Raw genomic sequence first — 22828 nt, forward strand, 5'->3', positions numbered from 1 at the left:
TGCAGTCGTAAAAATTTAAAAAATAAAAAAATTTTAAAAAGTGAAAAGTAAAAAAAGACCTTTCTATTTTTAACTATAGATCCACAGGGTGTTGCCGTGTGTGTGTGTGTGTGTGTGTGTGTGTGTGTGTGTGTGTATGAATGAATGAGAGAGACAGAGAGCTCATGTACTTTTCACCCAATTTTTCTCATTAATAACCTCTTGGGTAACTATAATGCAATATCAAAACTAGAAAATTGGCATTGATATAATCCACACCCTTATTCACAGTTCACCAGTTTTACATGTGCTTATGTGTGCTCACATGCAATTTTATTACATTGGAAATGTAGAATGGTTCCATTGCTACCAGATGCCTTGAGTTGCCCTTTTATAGCCATACTTGCCTTCTGCACCCCCTCTCCTCTGCATTTCTCTCCCCAAATATCTCTCTCTCACCACTGGCATCTAATAATCTATTTTCCATCTCTATAATTTTGTCATTTCAATAATATTTCTGGAATGGAGTCCTATAGTGCATACCACTTAAAACTGGCCATCTTTTTTTTACACACAAATGCCCTTAAACCTCATGCAAGTTGTTATATATATAGTTTGTTCAACAATGTTACTGGAAGGGAATCCTACAGTGCATACCGGTTAAAAATGGCCTTTTTTTATACACACAAAATGCCTTTAAACTTCATGCAAGTTGTTATATATATCAAGAGTTTATTCCTTTTCATTGCTAAGTGGTATTTCATAATATGGATGTACTTAATTTTTTGTATTGAACCCAGGGGCACTTTACCACTGAGGTAAAATCCCTAGCCCTTTTTAGTTTTGTTTTTGTTTTTGTTTTTGTTTTTTTTGGTGCTGGGGATGGAACCCAGGGCCTTGTGCATGTGAGGCAAGCACCCTTCCAACTGAGCTATATCCCCAGACCTCCTTTTTAGTTTTTATTTTGAGAAAATTTCACTAAGTTACTGAGGATCTCGCTAAGTTGCCGAAGCTGGCCTCAAAGTTGTGATCCTCTGCCTCAGCGTCCGGAGTTGCTAGGGAGTCACAGTTGTGCACCACCATGCCTGACTGGATGCACCTGTTTATTTATATTCACTGAAGGGCATTTCAGTTGTTTCCAGTTTGTTGCTATTACAAATTAAGCTTCTATAAATATTTACATATAGGTTTTTATGTGTGCATGACTTTTTATTTCTCTTAAATAAATACCTGAGTGTAAATTACAGAGTCATATGGTAATTGCATGTTGAGTTTTATTTAACAACCGCCAAAATATTATCTAGAGCAGGTGGACCATATTACATTGCTGCCAGCAATCTAACTCAATTCAGTAAACCTTTATTTAGCCCACATTGTGGGGAGAGCATTGAATGGGTAGCAGACAAGAAACTTGTCCCTTGGCTCCAAAAGCCTAAAATAGGAGGAGATAGTGTCCAGCACAGTTACCTTTATCACTCTAAGGCAGTGTATGACAGAATCTGTTGCTGAGGCACTGAAGGATTTTTTTTTTTTTTTGCGGTGCTGGGGATCGAACCCAAGGCAAGCACTCTACTGACTGAGCTATCTCCCCAGCCCAAGGATTCTTGTAGGAAGCTAGGGTGGAGTGGGAGGGTGATGGCAGGGGCTGGGAGGCTTCAAATGGGAGATAGACCAGACAGATGGGAGAGTTTGTTAGAGCTTGGCCCATGGGGAAGAGTGTTCTGAGGGATGGAGAATTTTTTTTAAAGCAGATTTATTTACTCTTTCTAAAGGCCCTGAAAATATCATGGATGCTTCGATTATTTTTTAATCAACATATAATATTTGTACATATATATGGGATCAAATATTGTAATTTGATACATGTATACAATGTGTAATAATCCAATCAGGGTGATTAACATTTTCATCTCAGATATTATCATTTCTACGTTTTGGGAACCTTTAAACCCTTCTCTATTTATTTTGAAATGTACAAGTAATTGTGAACTATTGTGGCCCTGTTGCACTCTAGAATATTAGAACTACTTTCCTGTCCCCTGTATCTTGATACCTATTATCTACCCTCCCACTATCCCTTTCTCCCTTCAGAAATGGGAATATTGAGTTAGTCTGATAGCAGGCAGAGAAGGGAGGATCCATCCTTGACACTCTACCTTGTATATGAACTTGTTCCTCTCACTATTATTTGTTAAAGCGTTTCTGAAAGAACAGGTTGTAGAGGACTGTGTCAAGGAGATCTGAAGCTACCAAATAAGCACTTTCATCCTGGAGTGTTGAGCTGGGGGTGGGGTTAAGTGACAGAGCACTTGCATGAAGCCCTGAGTTTGATCCCCAGCACCATAGAAAAGAAAGAAAAAGAAAAAGAAAACCATCCTGGTGTGTCCACTTTGCTTTATGACCTGACAAAAAGTATTTTTGGTATATTAAAATACTCATGGCTATAGAATGCAAAAAACCCCCAAAATTTTTGTTTAAATTTATTTTAACTGATACATAAAAATTATACATATTCATGTGACACTTCAGTACCTGGACAGAGTGTGTAATGTTTAAATCATGTTAAACATTTCTACCTCTTCAAACCTCATGACTTTTAGAATGAAAACCTCCAAAGTCAAATTTACTGACATGTCATATAGAAGGGTCCTCCCAGCAAAATTGAGAAGCATTGCAGGTGAAACCAGATGGCACTGGGATTGTGTGGTTCTTTCCAGAGGTTTAACCCAGGGGTGCTTTGCCACTAAGTGTCATCCCTGGCCCTTTTTTATTTTTATTCAGAGACAAGGTCTTACCAAGTTGCTGAGGGTTGGCTTTGAACTTGTGATCATCCTGCCTCAGCCTCCTGAGCTGCTCGTTCCTCCTTTCCTTAAAACCCTTTATGGCTCCTTGGTGTCTTTGGGATAAAATCCAAATTCTTGAACAGGACAGACAATGGTGTTTATGACCTGGCCCCTGTCAACCAACCTAGCCCAGGTCTCATCCCCTGTCCTCTTGCAGCCTACCATCCAGCTCACACTGAACATCTTTCGTTTCCTCAGACTGACTCTTGAAGCACTCAGAAGAGTGGAATTCAAACAGATTATTCACACAGACTAGTGAAAACATTCTGTTCTTTTGTCACCCGTATTTTGCCCTTTCCCATAATGCCTCTCATTTTTCCTCATCTCAGCTCAGATACCATTTCCTCTCCAGAAAGCTTTCCTTGACCTCTTAAGTCTAGATACATGCCCTTTCCTCATGTCCCACGGCACCTTGTACTTTTGTATGTCATAGCGCTCAGCACATTGTATTGTCATTTCCTGTTTTCTTGGTGATAGCCTGCCCCAGGCTGCAATCTCCTTTGAAAACAGAGGTTGTGTCTTGCTTCCCCCAGTGCCTGACACATTGTAGGTATTCTATAAATCACTTGTGAATGTTTGGTAGGATCCAGAGCTAAAGAACATTCAGGGTTGGGGGGAGAACTTAGAAAGTGTAAGTGACTCAGAAGTATTATAGTATGGGAATCAAAAGAGAAAAGGATGGAGTAGATAGACCTGAAGACTTGCTGGTAAAGAGGCCAAAGAACTAAGCCTAAGAAGTACTGGCCTGTGAATGTACTCACTGATATGCGGATGCTGATACACAGAAAGGGTGGGGGAGGAAAGAATAGAAGTTCATTGGATTAGGCAAAAGGGCAATGACGGGAAGGGAGTGGGATGGGAATAGGAAAGTCAGCAGAATGAATTGGACATAACCTTCCTGTGTTCACATATAAAAACACCACAGTGCATCTCCACATCATGTACACCACAAAAATGGGATCCTAATTAGAATGTTATACTCCATTTATGTATAATATGTCCAAATGTGCTCTACCATCATATATATCTAAAAAGAACAACAATAAAAAAGAAGCACTGGCCTGGTTCTTTTGACATTGCAGTGAAGTATAGGGAGAAGCTTGTTACTACAGACTTTTAAAATTATGTGTTATTTATTTAAGTTGATGGACCTTTATTTTTTATTTATTTATATGTGGTGCTGAGAATCAAACTCAGTGCCTCATACATGCCAGGCAACTGCTCTACCACTGAGCCACAACCCTAGCCCTACTACAGATTTTTAACAATGTCCTAGGAGTTGGTAGCATCCTGTGTTTATTATGCTATTTAACCCCTCTTGCAGTCCCTGGAGGAATTATAGATAAAACCACAGGGAAACCTTTAAATAGTCTGTATCTATATAAGGGGAAGGAAAGAAGTCTTAAAATCCTGTCTCATTCTATGACAGACTGTGGAAAAGTAACATAGCTAGTAGAATTGGGTAGCACTACAGGTGGATGGCTTAATTCTTGGGGGTTCTGATAAGACAAAAATAGGGAAGTGTCTTGAGAATATACTAGCACAAACTAAGTCTCAAATTGTGCTGAGTGTCTTCTCTGAATGAATGAATTAGAAAAAACTGGACTCACCAATTTGAAAAAGCATTCTCCTTCCTCTATGATTATGTGGGTTCTTTGCCAAACCTGGTAGTAGACAGGACTTGGGCTGACTTTCAGCCCTCAGTTGATGCCTTTTTGCAGGGTACAATCTATATATACAACAATAGAAGGTTGCTCAAGAGAGTGATAGTTCATTGACACCCAAGTGGGGTAGGTATGAAAGATCCTACTTCCTATCACATACATTCCCAGACCTGTTCATCTGTAGGGTTTTTTTTTTTTCCATAGTATACATTGTGTGCTATTCAACACAGGAACTGTTAGCTACTTGTGGCTATTTACATGAAAATTTAAATGAATTAAAATTAAGTTAAAACTTCAGTTGCCCAATCTCACTAGCCAGTTTCACAGTGGTTCTTGTATTGGGCAGCACAGATATGGAACATTTCCATGATCTCACAAAGTTCTTTAGAACATTGTTGGTAAAGGTTCTTTATCCTCTGACCCCACTACCCTTAACTTTTTCTTTCTGGAGCCAAACTGCTTGGATTCAAATCATGGCTCACTTCCTTACTATCAAGATGATTTGGGGCAAGCCCCTTCTTTCTGAGCCTGAGTTTTATAATCTGTAAAATGGAGGTAGTGATAATAGTTCCAACTTCTTAAGGTTGTTGAGGGATGTTATTGTATGAAAAGTGTTCAGAGCCATGACTGACTGCTGGTCAGTATAGATTAAGCACTGAGCCCCAATAGCTGTCATTATTGGTGTGTGTTATTTATTCAGTTCCTTACAGATTGAGTCATTGCACAGTGCTGGTCCCTTCTCTGATCTTGGAAATTTGGTACCAATCCTTTACTTCTTCTTCCCCTGGTCTTCCCTAGATAGATTCTTTCCCAAACAAGATCACAAAAGCAAGGGAGTCAAGATAGTGCTCATTAACAAGCACCCACAAATGGTGTAGGTACCTGTGTAAATCACATCACATATACTGCCAAAGACTATTTTCCCTAATCTTCAATTAGAAGATGTGGAGTCATTTTTTAAAAATTCAAAATAGATCTTTGAAACTCTAGGGTAATGACTTATGTCCTTACAGAGATAGTCTGGCATTCAAAGGACCTGAATAGCTACAGACTAACCAGGGCAATAAATTTTAGGGAATTTCTTACCACATTAATCATCCTCAGAGTTGGAAAATAATCTCTAGTTTATCCATTTATCCCTCATGTCTGCAGTGTGATTCTGCAGAGGAATTCTGTGTGTTTATTTCCACAGAAAGCAATTGCTATCTTAGTTTACCATCTAGTCTTTCATGGTTTTAATCAAAACCAGTATTTTCCCTTTTATTATTTTTCTAAGTTACAACAAAATTGTTTTAAAATTTTACATCTGGGGTCCAAATACTCAGGGTACAAAAATGAAAAAAGGATTTAAAAGATTGCTTATTAGAGGAGTTCCTTTCATTATTAAAAATAATTTTGTACATAATTTTCTCTAGTTATGTAAGAAAAATGTCTTTAGTTTCTGTTTCTGGTTGTGGGTGGGAAACATTCCAGGATGGTCTGATCCAAGAACTAGCCATGACAATAACTTAATTTTTAAAACATTGTTTTCTTTCATAAACTGTAGGGACCTACGACTTGGAGAAAAAGTCTTGTACTATCTCTTGAAGGATAAGAACATTCTCTATGTTGAAGGCTTTACACAGTCTTTGTAGGAGTAAATATATGAGATCTGAATTTTACAAAAGGATTTGCAGGAGAACTCCCTGGAGAATTTTTGTTGGAATGCCTGATTCTTAGGCCCAGGTGATCCCCTTCTAAGTCAGATTCTCTGAGAGAGGGTTTGAGGAATCAGCATTTTAAATAACTACATGGGCCAGGGATGTAGCTCAATGGTAGAGCACTTGTCTAGCATGCTGGAGGCCCTGGGTTCTATCCCCAGGATCAAAACTAGCTAAATAACTAAATAACTACGGATGATTTTGAGGTAACAGACCAAGGGCTTGGGACTCTTTACTCTTCATTCATTTTTAAAATATTGTCTTCCTTTTCTGCAGAATGTTGGCACAGCTTCTATTGTGGCTAAAGATAGAAAGCCTGATTCTGTGTCTTCTGCTAATTACTAAAACAAAAATAGTTCCTACACTAAAATGCGTAATGAGTGCATCTTTTCTCCCTGCACTATGCTAGGTGCTAATGATCATTAGGGAAGGTATGCGTAGAGGTGAAGTGGGAAATAAGATACCAGCAGTACTATTTATTGAAGGCACTTAAAGCCACATTGTGGAGTAGGGCACTTAAAAAGCCATTGTGTTCTGGAATGTTGATCTGGCAGCAATGGAAGGACACTAATGATGAAGGTCAGGGAGGTCAATCTGGAGAAGTCATGAAGCCTGAGGCAGTGAGATCATGAATCAGGGTGTGGGCAATGAGAGTGTCACAGAAGACAAGAATCCAAGAAGCTTTGCAAGCAAAATTTGGCGATAGAATATAGGGAAATGAGAAAAAAAAGGGTGATTTCAAAGTATATAAGGAACCTAGAGAAAATGAGCTCAGAATGATGGAAATGGGAAAGTTGGAAAAGGCAGTTTGACAGGGAAGAGAGTACATGCTGCACTGACCAGAGACTGTAAGGCAAGAGTAGAACACTCAGATGGGGCAGTTAGAATCTGGGACTACCTCCGGGTGAGAGGTCAGGAATAGGAATCCCCATAATAGAAATTATAGTGGAAGGATGGTAGTGATAAACTGGAGTTGAATGGAAGAGGGAGTCAGAAATAGAGAAGAATGTGAGTATGAACAAGCCAGAAAATAAAGGAAGGAGCAGGCAGAAGGGACTCGAGGGGAACGATGGGTTTCAGCATATCCGCATTTTCGAGAGGCATAAAACTACTTCTCATCCTGGCTTCAGAATATCTTCATTCATGCAGAAGAGGAATGTCAGGACTCCCATAGCTTCCACAGCTATTTTCTATACAAACATGTATCAAAGAACAGCCTTTTTTCTTAGAGCATGAAATGAGCCATATTATAAAATAGAGTTGAAAGAACACTATCTCGCCTTATTGCAAATATTGCTTTTCATGGACATCTTCAATCATTAAAAATTCTACCTTTGTTTCTTGAATACTTTGTTCAAAATAATGCAGAAGGTTGTCTCTTGTCTTGTAGGCACAGCAGCCTGGGGAAAATTCTTCAGTGTGAAAACATCTATAGAGAAGGTGAACACATTGGTTGTTCCTTTGATCTGACTATAGTGAAGGATTCCAGTTCTGAACAACACAGTGTCCAAATAATGGTCAAAGATAATGCAGGAAAAATTAGGCCATCCTTCAATATAGTGCCTCTAACTTCCCGTGGTAAGTTTTAAAAATCCTCAATGACTATGGGTAAAAGTGTGCTATATCCTTTGAACAATCAATAAAAACAATAAAAATAACGATAATTTTGGTTTTAAGATCTTCTTGAAACAAGAGAATACACTTATGTAGACCTTTCTTTGATATTCTTTGATGAAGCAAGCTTGGAAATTCTATTTATTAAGAGCTCATGTGCCAGATCCATTATTTTTGTTTACTTAGGAGTACACGGAAACTTAGAGCAATAGTTGTAGAACCAATATTGGAACCCAGGTCCGTTTGACTCTAGGACCTTTTCTCTTTTCACTAGTGATATTTGAGAAGATGGTGCTCATATGATCAGATAGTTTCAGAATAATCTATCTCTTGGTTAGAAAAAGTTTAGATTGAGGGTGGTAATATTAGGATTAATATACAAAAATTTTTTTTTTGATGCTGGGGAAACCCAGGACTTCATGCATACTAGGGAAATGTTCTACCACTGAACTATATCCCCAGTCCAAGGCTGGCATTGAACTTGCAAAAATATTTAACACTTTCTATGACACAGGCACTAATCAATCAGAACAACCAGGATAGCAGTGTGTGGGTATACTAGCTGAGTGTTTGCCTATCAGAAAGATTTGAACACAAAATATCTGTTTGAAAATATCTGGTTGAGGTCCTAACTCCTCTACCCTAGATAGGCATATACACCTTTTATAAGTATTTTCTTATCTATGACATGCTGTATTTAGTTCTTTTTGACCTCAAAGAATTGTTATAAGGTTCCAATGATATAAGGTATATAACAAGTGTTTTGTGACTCTCTACAGCAAAATAGCATCCACATACTGGTTAATTTGTTCCTAGTACCCTAGCAGGGAGCTCCAAGTCTGACTAAATGGTGTATGGATGATTCATAGGTAAGAAGCCATCATTTGACAAAGGCTCCCAAGTCTGTGAGCAGAACACTGCTTCCCACCCCTACAGATAGTCACGAGAATAAATTCTAGTAGGGGACCAAAGACAACCTGGTCAGTAGGCAATGGGAGTGAGGCTGGGGTAGTTTGCCAAGTGGAGTAGCCTAAAGCAAAGTCCTCCTCTTTTTCCCCCCTCATTTGGTGGATTATCCTGAATGGAATTTCTAAGACTTATTTTGCTGTTCTTCCTGGAAGTAATGGTGACATAAAGAATAATCCTTTCAGTCAGAATATGACATCTACAAGTTTTTTTCTGTTATTTATCCATTATATTCTATGACATGGTCTTAACAAATACCTGACTTCTGCAAAAGTAAAGTGACTTGGCTAATGCTTTATTTTTTATTTTTATTTTTTGGTACTGGGGATTGAACCCAGGTGCGATTAACCACTGAGCCACATCCTTAGCCCTTTTTTATATTTTACTTAGAGATAGAGCCTTGCTAAGTTGCTGAGGTTGACTTTGAACTTGTGATCCTCCTGCCTCAGCCTCCCAAGTTCTGGGATTACAGGCATATACCATGGTGTCCAGCCCAGGCTAAGGCCTTTTTAAAAAAGAACTTTATTTTATAATGTAATCAGATAACATTAAATTTACTGTTGTAATCATTTTAAGTGTTTAGTTAGTGTTAACTATATTCACATTGTTGTGAAACAGCTCTCTAGAACTTTTTCATCCTGCAAAACTGAAATTATGCCTACTAAACATTGGTTCCTCTCCCCCAAAACCTTAACAATAAATTTTTTCTGTTTCTTTGAATTTGACTACTTTAGATACCTCATATGAATGGAATTATACAGTATACATCTTTTGTGTTTACTTTATTTCACTTAACTTAATGTCCTCAAGATTCATCCATATTTTGGCTTGTTATGGAGACTAGTGGATTTAACTGTGGTCCTTGATTGGCTAGGGAAGACTCTTGTACCTAAAACTTTGTTGCCTATGAGGTGGGAGCACATTTGGATCCAAGCATTTTTACTTATTCTCTATGTTGAAGCCATATATATGTCCTGATTAAAACCTGATCATGTTCAAACCAGATGCAGGTCAGAGTTTGTGACATCTACCAGACACACCCAAAGATTTTCCTTAATTCCGTTTTATTAGGCAGTTTTAAATAAACTTCTTCAATTAAGTGGCTAATCGGAAATTGTGAAACTATATATTTGATCATGTAAAGTCATTAAAAGCATCACCCCTATTTTGATTTAACTTTGTGAATCTTCATTATCCATATATTGTCCATAAATATATGTATATAATCAAATCAACTTTGGAAGCTAATTTGCTTTCTTCTCTCTTTCAGTGAAACCTGATCCTCCACATATTAAAAATCTCTTCTTTCAAAATGGTGCCTTATATGTGCAGTGGGAGAATCCACAGAATTTTATTAGCCCATGCTTATCTTATGAAGTAGAAGTCAATAACAGCCAAGCCGAGACACATGATACTTTCTATGTAAGTTTTTCTTTAGATGGTTATTTTTCTTTAGATATTTTTCTTTCATTTGAATGTCTTACATTGAAATATCAATGAAATGTAGGTCTTAAATTTGTCACCAGATGATGATGATGGTGATAGACTTTTTGTCTGAAACAGGCATCATGGAAGGTTGGAGGGTTTATGGTAGTATTGGCTACGAGGTTCAAGCCATTCATTGATTTGTTTGACAAATTTTTATTAAGTGTTTACCATGTGTCAGGCACTTTTATGTACTAGCAATAAGGCAGCAAACCTGACAAACAAGTTTTTTATCTTCACGAACCTTACATTTTAGAGAATAAGTATGTAAATGAGCAGGCTAATTTCAGACCATGAGTGCTATGAAGAAAATAATAAAGTGGGGTGATGGAGTGTAGTGAGCAGTTATAACTGAGGGTATATTAGATAGGGAAATTATCCCAAGTAATCACCTTTGAGATGAAACCAAAATGCTGAGCAGGAACTAACTATATGAAGATCTAGGGTTAGAGGGGGTAGCAAATACAAAGTCAGAGGCAAGAATGAGCTTGACATGTATAAGAAAACAAAAAGGAGACTGGTGTGGCCAAAATAAAGTAGGAAAAGGTATCATAGAAGTAGGTAAAAATTAGGTAGCCTAGATATTTGGAGGCTCTGATAATGCCATTCCATTTTCTTGGCATTTGTGCAAGGAAAATAGTCAAATTTGACTAGTCAATATTTGTTGGATTATGTATGGTTGTGTTGTTCAGAATCAAACGTAGTACATACTAATTTGAGATCTCTGTGGGACCTTGATCAGAATGTAGTATAACCTCAGGGCATTAGCACCATTATTATATTTATATAGAAGTCACAAAGTAGCTGGTGCACACACCTTTAATCTTAGTGGCTCAGGAGGCTAAGGCAGGAGGATCATGAGTTCAAATCCAGCCTCAGTAATGGCCAGATGCTAAGCAACTCAGTGAGACCCTATCTCTAAATAAAATACAAAATAGGGCTGGGGATGTGATTCAGTGATCAAGTGCCCCTGAGTTCAATCCCGGATACCCCCCAAATAAAAAAGAATAGGTCACAAAGTAGGTCCTTATACATTTCTGATTGGATCACAAAGTAGGGACTGGTTTGTTTCTTTGTTTACTAAATTGCAACTTTTGGCCCAGATTTAAAATCAGGCTACCCTATGAATGTATTTCCATAAGGTGGCACCTCAAGACCACAGGGACTACACCACTCACTTGTTTGCTACCTGCCTGGGTCCTTTGTGTATTTGGGTTCTAGAAGTTAGATGCAAAATGTTTCATACTGGTTTTTAAAGGAGCCCAGTATCTTGCACGTGGGTAAATTCCTTGGTGCAGTTGTTTAAGCTCATCATGGATCTTTCAAAATGCTTACTAAAATAAGCCAGTGTTGACAGGCTGTAACTCCACAGGGAGCAACCAGGTCCACAGCAGAATAGAATTCTGGGAATTTGCAAATGAAATCTGCCTGCTGAAATATAGTCATTATTACTACCAGAATCCACGGTGTCCTCGTGAAATACCCCAAAAGGCAAAAAGCAAAGGACTTGCATGTGGGGAGGAGTGTGATGCATAGATTTAACAACAAAGCAGTTTATCAGAAGGCTGAAATAGTCTTGATTACTCCAGTCTTTTACTGTGTAAAATCCTGAGACACATGCTACTTGTATTAACTCATTTGTCCCCCAGTTATGTCCTGATATTTAAAACCTGATCACATGTATTCCTTTTTACTAAAAATATAAATACTGTAGGAGTCAGATGGTGTCTGCTTTGTGCCGTTCTTGCTTCTAATAGTAGCTAACGTGTACTGAATGATCACTGTGTACTAGGTATATTTGTAAGTACTGTATCTGAATCATGTAGTTTAGAGTTCACAATAACTCTGAGGATCTAGGTCCTGTTATTGGGTCTCTGTTTTATAAGTGAGGAAACTTAATCATTCCTAAGATCATATTTCTAGTAAGTGGTAGAATCAAGATTTAAGCAAAGGTGTGTTCTTGTATTCTTTTTGTAATTTGTTCTAATTAGTTATACATGACAGTAGAATGCCTTTTGACACATCACACATAAATGGAATATAATTTCTCATTTGTCTGGTCATACATGGTATAGTTACACAGATTGTGTGATCATATATGCACATAGGGTAATAATGTCCAGTTCAATCTATTATCGTTCCTACCCCCATTCCCCCTCCCCTCCCTTCACTCCCTTCTCGCTAGTCCAAAATACCACTATTGTACCCCGACTCTTCCACTTATTGCGAATTAGCATCCACATATCAGAGAAAACATTCAGCCTTTGGTTCTTTGGGATTGCAAGCTTATATTCTTAACCACTGGAAACCACCTCAATACTTACTTGTAATAGTAATAGACATCACTTATTAGGTGTTTAGAATATGCCACAAAGATACTCTTCTGTGTGCATTTTTTTTGGTAGTACTGGGGATTGAACCCAAAGCCTCATGCATGCTCATCAAGTGCTTTACTACTGAAGGCCACATCCTCAACCCTCTACGTGTTTTTTATATAGTAGCTTATAAAAATTTGTGAAATAGGTACTATTGTAACCTACATAATTTTGAGAAACTAAGATTCAGAGAGGTTTAGTAACTTGCTAGTCTACATGGCTAATAAGTCAGTATGTACTCAAAGATTGATTGGTCTCCATGTATTAAACTTTGCCTGAGAATACTTAGTGTAACACCATGTACATAATAATCATTTAATGAAATCTTATTGATTTAAATTATTTTTTTTACTAACTTACAAACTAAAGAAAACACACAGATTATGGAAGTTATCTACCTATTGTCAGAACTATAGTGTCTCTGGAATTCTCTCTGTTTATACACTTGAGCTTGATATTCTCTCTCCTAGCAGATGTTCACCAGCTGCTTCCTCTCTAGAATGTTATCATTTATTTGTGTGCTCACTGATTTTGAACTGTTTTGGTTATATATTTTTTTCTTTTTGTAACACTCAGGAACTATTTTTTTGCCTGGTGTTATATTAAGAAGGGATGTGAGCTGGAACATGTACTGGTACCATCACAAGAGTACTGTGCAGTTAGAGGTAGCTCATGACACAATCATAAAATAAAGAACAACTCAGGGCCTTGTGCTTGCAAGGCAAGCACTCTACCAGCTGAGCTAACTTCCCAGCCCGGAACAACTTTTTTTTAACTACCCCTCCCTGCACCCCTGCAAATCATCTACTTGGTACTCTGTGCCCTTGATATCCTCCTCTGAAAGGTATCTAATTAACTGATAAACTATGCAAGGGAATTTACATTTGAACAAGAGCTAGAGACTTAAACTCACAGAATGATTTGCTGACTTTAGAATTTACATATTTGTGAGATGGTTGGGGGAAGAAGGACATTAGTCTACAACCTGATGCCTCAAGTGGTAGTTGACACTTGTGATTCCTAGCAGACCTGTGGGTCCAAATGGCCAGTAATGGGACACAGTAGCCCCTGAACTTTTCTTTTATGCCCTTGTATGAAAGTTTGAAAAGATGGTCCTTCATCATTCCATTGACCTTTCATCTCTTCATACATGCTGGCAAGAAATACTTAGTGAATGACGCTGAATGCCCAAATTAATGACTGTTCCATGTTTAAACATCTCTTTGATAGAAGTTGGCTAAACTATGTAACAGATTTTCATGCATTGAGTTTTCAGTCCACTTTTGAAAAACTTACATTGAATGAACTAACTATTCTCTTTATATCAGATAGTAAGTGACTTACATTATGTGGAGAAGAATTGTGCATTAAACTTTCTTTTATTCTACCTAGTCAGTTTTTGTACCTTATATTCTCAACAAGGGGGACTAGTGTCTCTCAAAATTTTTTATCTGTCTGGGGGTATAGCTCAGTGGTATAGAGCTTGCCTAGCATGTGTAAGACCCTGAGTTCCATCCCCAGCACCACACACATGCAAAAACCTCCAACTTTTTATTGATGTATAATACACTATAGAAAAATTTTACAAACTAAAACATAGAGTTCAATGATTTTTCATACATGATTTTCACAAATGATTTTTCACCCATGTAACCAGTCCCCCAGAACCTCCTCATGACCCCTCTTGGTTGCTACTCTCCCAAACAGCAACTACTATCTGGACTTCTAATTCCATAGATTTGATTTGTTGTTACTTTTAATACTTTTTATAAATGGAATCATACTGAATGTACTTTTTTGCGTGTCTGCCTTCTTTCACTCAGCATTATGTTTATGAAATTCTCCAGTATTGTTTCCCATAATTGTGGATGAGTCATTCCCATTCTACGCATTCCATTTTATGAATATACCACATTTTATTTATCTGTTCTCTCATTGACTTGGATAGTTTCCCATTTAGGTTATGATGAATAGTGTTTCATGAGCATTTGCATACTTGTCTCTTGGTGCACGTATGTATACATTTCTTTTATGTACAGGCATATATGGGTTATAAGGTTACATATTATTGTCTGTAGTAGATAATAATAGTTTTGCCAAATCATTGTGCCAATTTACACTATTAAGCAGACATTGAGACTCCTAGATGCTTAGGCCTTAACTAGTACTTGATATCATCTAGTAGGTGTTGTGTATTGTTATCTGTGGATTCAGTTTGCATTTCCCTGATCACCAGTTATGTTGATAAGTTTTTCATATGTTTATTGGTAGTTTATATATCCTCTTGTGAAGTGCTTATTCAAGACTTTTGCCAATTTTTCTATCGAGTTGCATTTTTTTTCTTATTAATTTGTGGAGAGAAACTTTATGCAAGTTCTCTGTCAGAAATTACAAGTATGTTTTCCCCTTCTATGCATTGCCTGTTTATTTCCCAAATAGGCTATCATTTGATGAATGGTAGTTTTTAGTTTTAATATAGATCTCTTTATAGGAATTTTCTACTCATGATTAATGTGGGGGTTTTTAGTACTGTTTAAGAAATCTTTCCTTTTTTTAAGGTTATGAAAATGTTCTGTTGCTCATTTAAAAGCTTATTATATTTATGTGTTTCATTTATATTACTTTGCATATTATATATGCAATATATTTGCTATTTAGCTTTTTAGGGGATGTACTGGAGATTGAACCAAGGGTGCTTTACCAGTGAGCTATATCCTCAGCCCTTTTCTTTTCATTTTTTATTGGTATATTCAGTTGTGCATATTGATTTTATTTTTTATTTTAAGAAAGGATCTTGCTAAGTTGCTTAAGTTCTCTCTAAGTTACTGAGGCTGGCCTTGAACTTGTGATACTTCTATCTCAGTCTTCTGAGTCACTGTGATTACAGGCACATGCCACTGTGCCTGATGATCTGCAAAAATGTTTGTAATTAATCTTGCAAATAGTGTGAGTTAGGGATCAAAATTCTTTTATTCCTGCATGGATATGTAATTGACCTAGCACTACATATTTAAAAGACCAAACTTTTTTCAATGTACCTGATCCTCTTTTAATGGAATATAAGGGAGGTTTGTAAGAAATGACTAAAAGATAGAAAAATGTGTTATTAAATATTGGAAACTCATGTTTTTATTTTCAAGGTTGAAGAGGACAAATGTCAGAATTTAGAATTTCAGAGAAACATGGAGGTCAGTAGATTCAACTTGAATTATTTGGGCTTATACTCCCATGTTATCAGGGGTGGGGCAGAGCATAAATTTGAACTGATTTGGGAAAAACAAACTAATTTGTTCTGTGGGTTATTGCCAGTTTTTTTTTTTTCAGGAGACAGTTAGATAATTTGAATTGCAATCCAAGTCTTAATCATATACAGAATTTGGCAAATAATTATATTATGATTCAATAGCAGAGGCAGAATAAACTGGTAATATTCTTTGTGTATTTTTATTTTATATCTAAGGATACAATTTGTTTCATGGTTCCTGGTGTTCTTCCTGATACATTTTACACAGTCAGAATAAGAGTCAAAACAAATAAGTTATGCTATGATGATGATAAACTCTGGAGTAATTGGAGTCAAGCGATGAGTATAGGTAAGAGAAGAGAATTTAATGATAATTTGATAATTTGTGGGAACTAAGGTGTAGCAGAAAAAGTATTGGGGAAAGGGACTGTCATGCTTCCTTTTTTGGGGGGTACTAGAGATTGAACTCAGAGGTGCTTAATCATAGAGCCCCATCCCCAGCCCTTTTTACTTTTTTAATTGAAACAGAGTCTCACTAAGTTGCTTAGGGTCTTTCTAAGTTGCTGAGGCTGACTTTGAACTCGTGATCCTCCTGCGTTAGCCTCCCAAGCTACTGGGATTATAGGTGTGTGCCACTGCGCCCAGCTGTCATGTTTTCTTGATATCAGCCAAAGTGTACTTACAATTGACATTTATCTTCTCTGTAATTACTATCAAATAACCAAGAGTTAATTGACAATTTAAAAACTCTGTAAAACCAGACCCCAAATGGTGTTATTCTTATCTCTGTCCCATTTCCAGTTTTTATTCATAACCTGAGTAAACACATAGAAGGCAGGGATGATCAAATCTTCATGATGTACCATGGTAGAGGACTGTCCTATATGCTAGTTGATAGAATTAGGAGGGGCGATGTGATCTGATGGAATTTAATAGAGATAAACCTGTATCTAGATTGAAAAAATAATTTATTAGTGGAGATTCTGAATGAGCCAGGCTCAAATACAGGATTAGAAAGACCTAGGCTTTATGTCTCTATGTTGTAGAGTGGCATACAGGGTTTTACTTACTATAAGCTCAATGCAACTCAACAGTGGAACCTTAAATAGTCCTCTAAGAGGCATGTGTGGTATTGGGCAGCAATACTAGTGCATCTCCCAGAACACGGGAATGATGCAGGGTAGGACATGGTGGTCCAGCCACATCATGAGTGTGCAATATCCTATTCCAAGTAATATGTTGTAGGAGATGCTTTGGCAGACTGGACACCATGTCCTTAAAAGGGTAATCAGGATGTTGAAGGACCTTGAAACTTGGTGAGGAACATTTGATGAAGTAGACTTGATAAATCATAATTGCTGAATTTTAATATTTGAGGAATCATCAGATAGAAGAAGGAATAGGCTTTCCTTTTTTGCAGCTCCATGGGGCAATATAGAACCAATTTGAGAACTTTGAAACAGCTGAGTCAGAGAGACAGGTGGTTGTGGTGGAAGTCAGTTCCCTATTTATTGAGATACTGAACAAGCTATGTGCCAGGTATGATTGTACTAGGTGTCTATTGTATAACAAACTACCCCCAAAGTTTAGTAGCTGAAAACAACACACATTTACCATCTTACAGTTTCTTTGATTCAGAAATGTGAGCATGGGTTAGCTAGAGGCCTCATGTGGCTGTCAGACTGCAATTAGGACCACAATCTTTCTCATGTGATTGTTGAAAAAACTCAAGTTACCAACTGATTGCTGGATGGAAGCTGTGGCAGGTTAAATCATGTACCCCCCAAAAGATATGTTCAGTTCTCAACCCCTGTACCTATGAACATGACCTTATTTGGGAATTGGGTTTCAACAGATGTAATCAAGATGAGATCATACTGGATTAGAGTGGGTCCTAAATCTAATGACTAGGATCCTTATAAGAAGAGGAGAGGGCATACAGAACTACAGATAGACACACAGACACACAGGGGCAAAGGTCATGGAAGAAGGAGGCAGCAAGTGAAGTGATGGAACACCAAGTACTCTCAGGACCACCTGGAAGAGTTGAGGAGTGAGTCTTCTCAAGAGCCTTCAGAGAGAGAATGCCCTTGCCAATGCCTTGATTTTGAACTTCTAGCCTCCAAAACTATGAAAGAATAAATTTCTGTTTTAAACCCCCTAGTTTGTAGTAATTTGTTGCAACAACTTTAATAAACTAATAGAGAAGTTTCCCTTAGTTTCTTGCTATTTGGACCCTCCCACAGGATTACCTCCTGACATGGAAGCTGGCTTCCCCAAATGAGTGAGCCAAACAAGAAAGGATGTGTGAGGGAACACCCAGTGTGGAAACCATCATCTGTTATCACCTAATATTGGAAGTGACATCTTATTACTGCTGTTCTTCTGCTGTTTAGAAGCAAGTCAAGTAGTGCAGCCCATGCTTAAGGGCAGGGGATTACACAAGAGTATAATTACCAAGAGGCAGGAATCTTGTGTGGTCCTCATAAAGGCTGCCCAAAGCAATGCTGCTAGACCCTTAGGATGCTTTCTAGATATTTATGCCATTCTGGGAAAGATGAACATATAAATAGGCAAATGGCATTCCATGTGTTAGGTGCAGCAAGGCAGGCTTTGTATTGTACAGTGTTAGATTTGAGACATGATGCCATCATTTACTAAGCCCTTCTGATGAGTTACTAAACTTCTTATTCCTCTTGTCTGTATAAATGAGAGATAATACTATATAACAGGGATAGGAGATAAGCCTGTCAAAGCATCTCATGTACCAGATGTATAGTAGGTTGCTCATTTAAGAATAGTAGTTGCTGTTAGGACTATTGTAGGTTTTCTAATACTATAAGTAAGCAGTAAGAAAAGATAGTCACTGTTAATTAGATGACATATTTAATAGATATGACATCTTTGTTAACAGTGTCTGGAACTAGTTAAGATATCCTGATTGCAGATAATCTTTAGGGTGTTTACTTGTCCAGGAAATTTCAGGCACCAAAACTGGACATTTTTGTAACTTTTTTGTTTTTGGTACCAGAGAGTTACCCAGGGTGCTTAACCACTGAGAAACATCCCCATCCCTTTTAATATTTTATTTAGAGACAGGGTCTTGTTAAGTTCTTTCAGGGCCTCAGCTAAGTTGCTGAGGCTGGCTTTGAACTTGCAATCTTCCTGCCTCAGCCTCTTGAGCTGCTGGGATTACAGGTGTGCACCACTGTGCCTGGCTTTTGTAAGTATTAAGGTAACAGAAGACAAGATAATTGAACAGTTTGGGACAATAGGTTGGGGTAGGGGACAGAAATATCTGTAGTCTCACAGGCTAACAGAACTGTTGCCTCATCTCTTAAAGGGTTTTCATTCTCATGTCTTTATTTGCTTTCTGTTCTCTAGGTAAGAAGCCCAGTTCCATATTTTACATAGCTATGTTACTCATCATTCCAGTCATTGTTGCAGGTGCCATCATAATACTTCTGCTTTACCTGAAAAGGTAAGGTACCTGCCTGGGCAGGTTTTAGTTTCTGCTATTCTGGTTGCTATGGTTACTACTATCTGTCCTGTTATTTTATGTTTGCCCACATATTAGAAGCATTTTGCCTATAGATATTTTTGGTGGTATGACATGGCAAAAAAAGTATGATTGTGCCTGTTTTCTGATAAGGAAAGCATTGGTTTAGTTTCTTAGGGTGTGTTGAAGCACTGCTCCTTTTGCATGTATTTAGCATCATTAGATAGGTCTTCTACTAATTTATTCTGTTAAATGTATAATGTATCAACATTTAGTTGTTAACTCTTGGAGTGGAAGTTTAGAAGTAAGGACTGGGGATAAAGCTCAGTGGTAGAACACTTGCCTAGCATGTGAAAGGCCCTGGATTCAATCCCCAATGCTGAAAAAAGAAAGAAAGAAAAGCTAGGGATTTTGCTCAGTGATATAGCATGTGCTTAGTAAGGGTGAGACCCCGGATTCATTCCCAGCACCAAAAAGAAGTGAAGATTATTGCTACAGAAATTACTTGTGTAGTTTTAATACAAAGCAGGCTGCTGCTAATGCTAGGAATGAGAACTTCACCAGATTGTGACTAATATCTGGCACTTACTTCTTAAGAATATTTTATTTTCTTGGACTGGGGATATAGATCAGTGGTAGAGCACTTGCATAGCATACATGAGGCAGTGGTTCAATCCCCAGTACTGAAAAAAAAAACACCCAAGAATGTTTTATTTTCTCTAGCTCACTATATGGATTGTTATTTGCTCCTGCAGTAAATACCTAAGATTGGAATAAGGTTGTTAAGCTGGGTTCAGAACCTACTTTTTCTTTGCAGTACTGGGGATTGAAGCTAGGGGTGCTCCACCACTGAGCTACAGCCCTTTTTATTGTTTATTTTGAGACAGGGATTTGCCAAGTTGCTGAGGCTGGCCTTGAACTTGTAATCCTTCTACCTTAGCCTGAGTTGCTGAAATTATAGCCATGTGCCACTGCACCCAGCTCAGAACCAATATTTCAACATTTTTTTGATATGCATACTATTATATATTGAATGCCTACTTCTTTGCCAGGCACTATACTGTGTTGGGATTATAGCAGTGAACAGATTGAAGTCTGTCTCTATGTTCTTGTTGGGGACACACACACACACACACACACACTGTTATCAGGATTTTGTTTTCAAAATTATAAAAAGCAAGCTCTCATCTGATCTATTCAAAGTATAGCACCTTATTATTTGAATGATAGAATATAAGTAAATTGCTTATTCTGTTGGTTCATTTGCTTCACCCATACATAATGCTCTTAGGATGCTAATTTCCCATAACTGTTTTAAAGAATATTTTCACAATTGTCTCTTCAAAAAATGGATGTGTACTATGACTTTTACCCACACTTTCTTTTAATACGGCTATATTTAAGTGGAAGCTCCTATATGCTAGAAGATTTGATGTAGATTATCTCTGTTTTCTTAAAGGCTCAAGATCATTATATTCCCTCCAATTCCTGATCCTGGAAAGATTTTTAAAGAAATGTTTGGAGATCAGAATGATGATACCCTGGTAAGCACTGACTCCATGGGGGTTTGAAAATTTTTTTGAGGTCAGCTATCAGATTTTTTAATAATTATAGTAAAATATGCATAACATAAAATTTACCATTTCAGCAATTTTAAGCATGCAGTTCAGAGTCATTAAGTACATTTATTATGTTATGCAATAATCACCACTGTTTATATCCAAAACTTGTTCATCTCACCAAACAGAAACTGTATTCATTAAACAATAACTTCCCATTTCCCCATCTCCCTGCCTCTGGTAACCATTAGTCTATTTTCTGTCTTTGGGAATTTGCCTGGTCTAGGTACCACATATATGTGGAATCATACAATATTTGCCTTTTTGTATCTGACTCATTTCACTTAGCCTCATGCTTTCAAGGTTTATTGTGTCAGAATTTCATTTTGAAATTGGTCATTTAAACTACAGTTTATCTAAAAGATTAAAGAAGAACAGATTTAAGATATTGGGTCTAAGGTCAAGCATACCAGCTAAGAAGGCCCCAGGATACTTTGCCCATCTCTGAACACTGGGCTTCATGTTCTTTCTGGGATAAAGGATATATTTTATTGACATACGTACAAGGAGGAGCCTCTTATATGAAGTTAATCTAATACTCTGCCTGAATCTTGGGTAATTTTTAAAACTTGATGCAGGGAAATATAAAGATGATGTAAGTGATGGAAATGCACTTTGTTCATGCAATTGCATGGAAAACTGAACTGCAAACACAGGGAAGTAGGACAAACCCATCCCAACTGTTATTGTCAGTCTCCAGCAGATTCTCATGCTAGAATTTGTGGCTAGAAACCTAAGACAGTACGGAAACAAAAGAGGTTGAGGTTTCTGTGATAAACACATTCACTCTAATGAAATAATAGAGACACTAAATGAAATAAATATCATCACTGTTTATATCTTAAATTAGTAATAAGGGGTATAGGGCAATATTTGTAGAAGTAGCACAACATACTAGATAATAGCCTAGGCTCTGGAGTCAGATTGTCTGGATTTAAATCTCTGCTATGTCATTTACTGTCTTTTTGACCTTAGGTAACTTCCTTAGCCTTGGTCTTCCCATTTGTCAAGTTGGAAGTAACAATAGCACCTGTCTTATAATGCTGTTACATGGATTCAATTAACTTAGTAGAAAGAGTTAATTCAATAGCAACTAGTTAGCATGCCTGGTACATTGTGACTGCTTATTAAGTGTTAGTGATAAGTTTTACTATTGGTAATAATTTCCATTTATCTTTAACACCCAAATAATTCACAGTGGCATTTTGAATGACATTTGACTAGGGAAGGAAGGGAAACTGGCAAGCCATCCAAGGAGGATCCCTCTGGATCACTTTTTCACCAAGTCAACTTCACACATGGTGGGTAATTGCCAGACCCTGGAGGATAGGGTGCCAATAAGCAGGCAGGTCCAGAAGTTTGGTAACTGGTGAGGAAATTGATTACACAACATAAGTGGGGTGACTATGACAACCAGTGGTTCTTCAACTTTAGTTGAGTTACAGTCAGCTGGAGTACTTATAAGAAATATAGATTCCTGGATCCTGTCTCCAGAAATTCTGATTTGGCAAGTCAGGGGTGAGCCCCAGGAATATGCATGTCAAACAGGAGCTCACAGATGGTTCTGATCCTGGTAAGATGGTCTGTGGATTACACTTCAAAAATCACAGTTATAGATATTTTCCTTAGAATTACCATGCTCTCTTTTTTCATTTCAATAGCTACTGTGATAGATGCTAGAAGTTGGAAATTGTGCAAGTACTATAACAACTCTAAGCAGTTATTGAAAGTCTGCTGTGTGCCAGAGAATATAATACATGCTTTGCTTATATTATCTTTTTGAATCAACTACCCTATGGAGTATGTATTGTTAGTATCATTTTATAGATAAGGAAGTAGA

At 37.4% G+C, this 22828-nt stretch overlaps 1 protein-coding gene across 1 annotated transcript in view; it reads left to right on the forward strand.

Moving 5' to 3' along the window:
* The window catches only part of Il13ra1 (interleukin 13 receptor subunit alpha 1), a 62250-nt gene that overhangs the window by 18305 nt on the left and 21117 nt on the right, over positions 1–22828 (forward strand). Inside the window, exons 5-10 of the mRNA XM_047536605.1 lie at positions 7577–7764; positions 10037–10188; positions 15767–15814; positions 16087–16219; positions 19255–19351; positions 20829–20913. Of these exons, the coding sequence (XP_047392561.1) occupies positions 7577–7764; positions 10037–10188; positions 15767–15814; positions 16087–16219; positions 19255–19351; positions 20829–20913 (703 nt within the window). The remainder of the gene's footprint in view (positions 1–7576; positions 7765–10036; positions 10189–15766; positions 15815–16086; positions 16220–19254; positions 19352–20828; positions 20914–22828) is intronic.

Source organism: Sciurus carolinensis, chromosome X (genome assembly GCF_902686445.1).
Source record: "Sciurus carolinensis chromosome X, mSciCar1.2, whole genome shotgun sequence".
NCBI classification, from domain to species: Eukaryota; Metazoa; Chordata; class Mammalia; order Rodentia; family Sciuridae; genus Sciurus; species Sciurus carolinensis.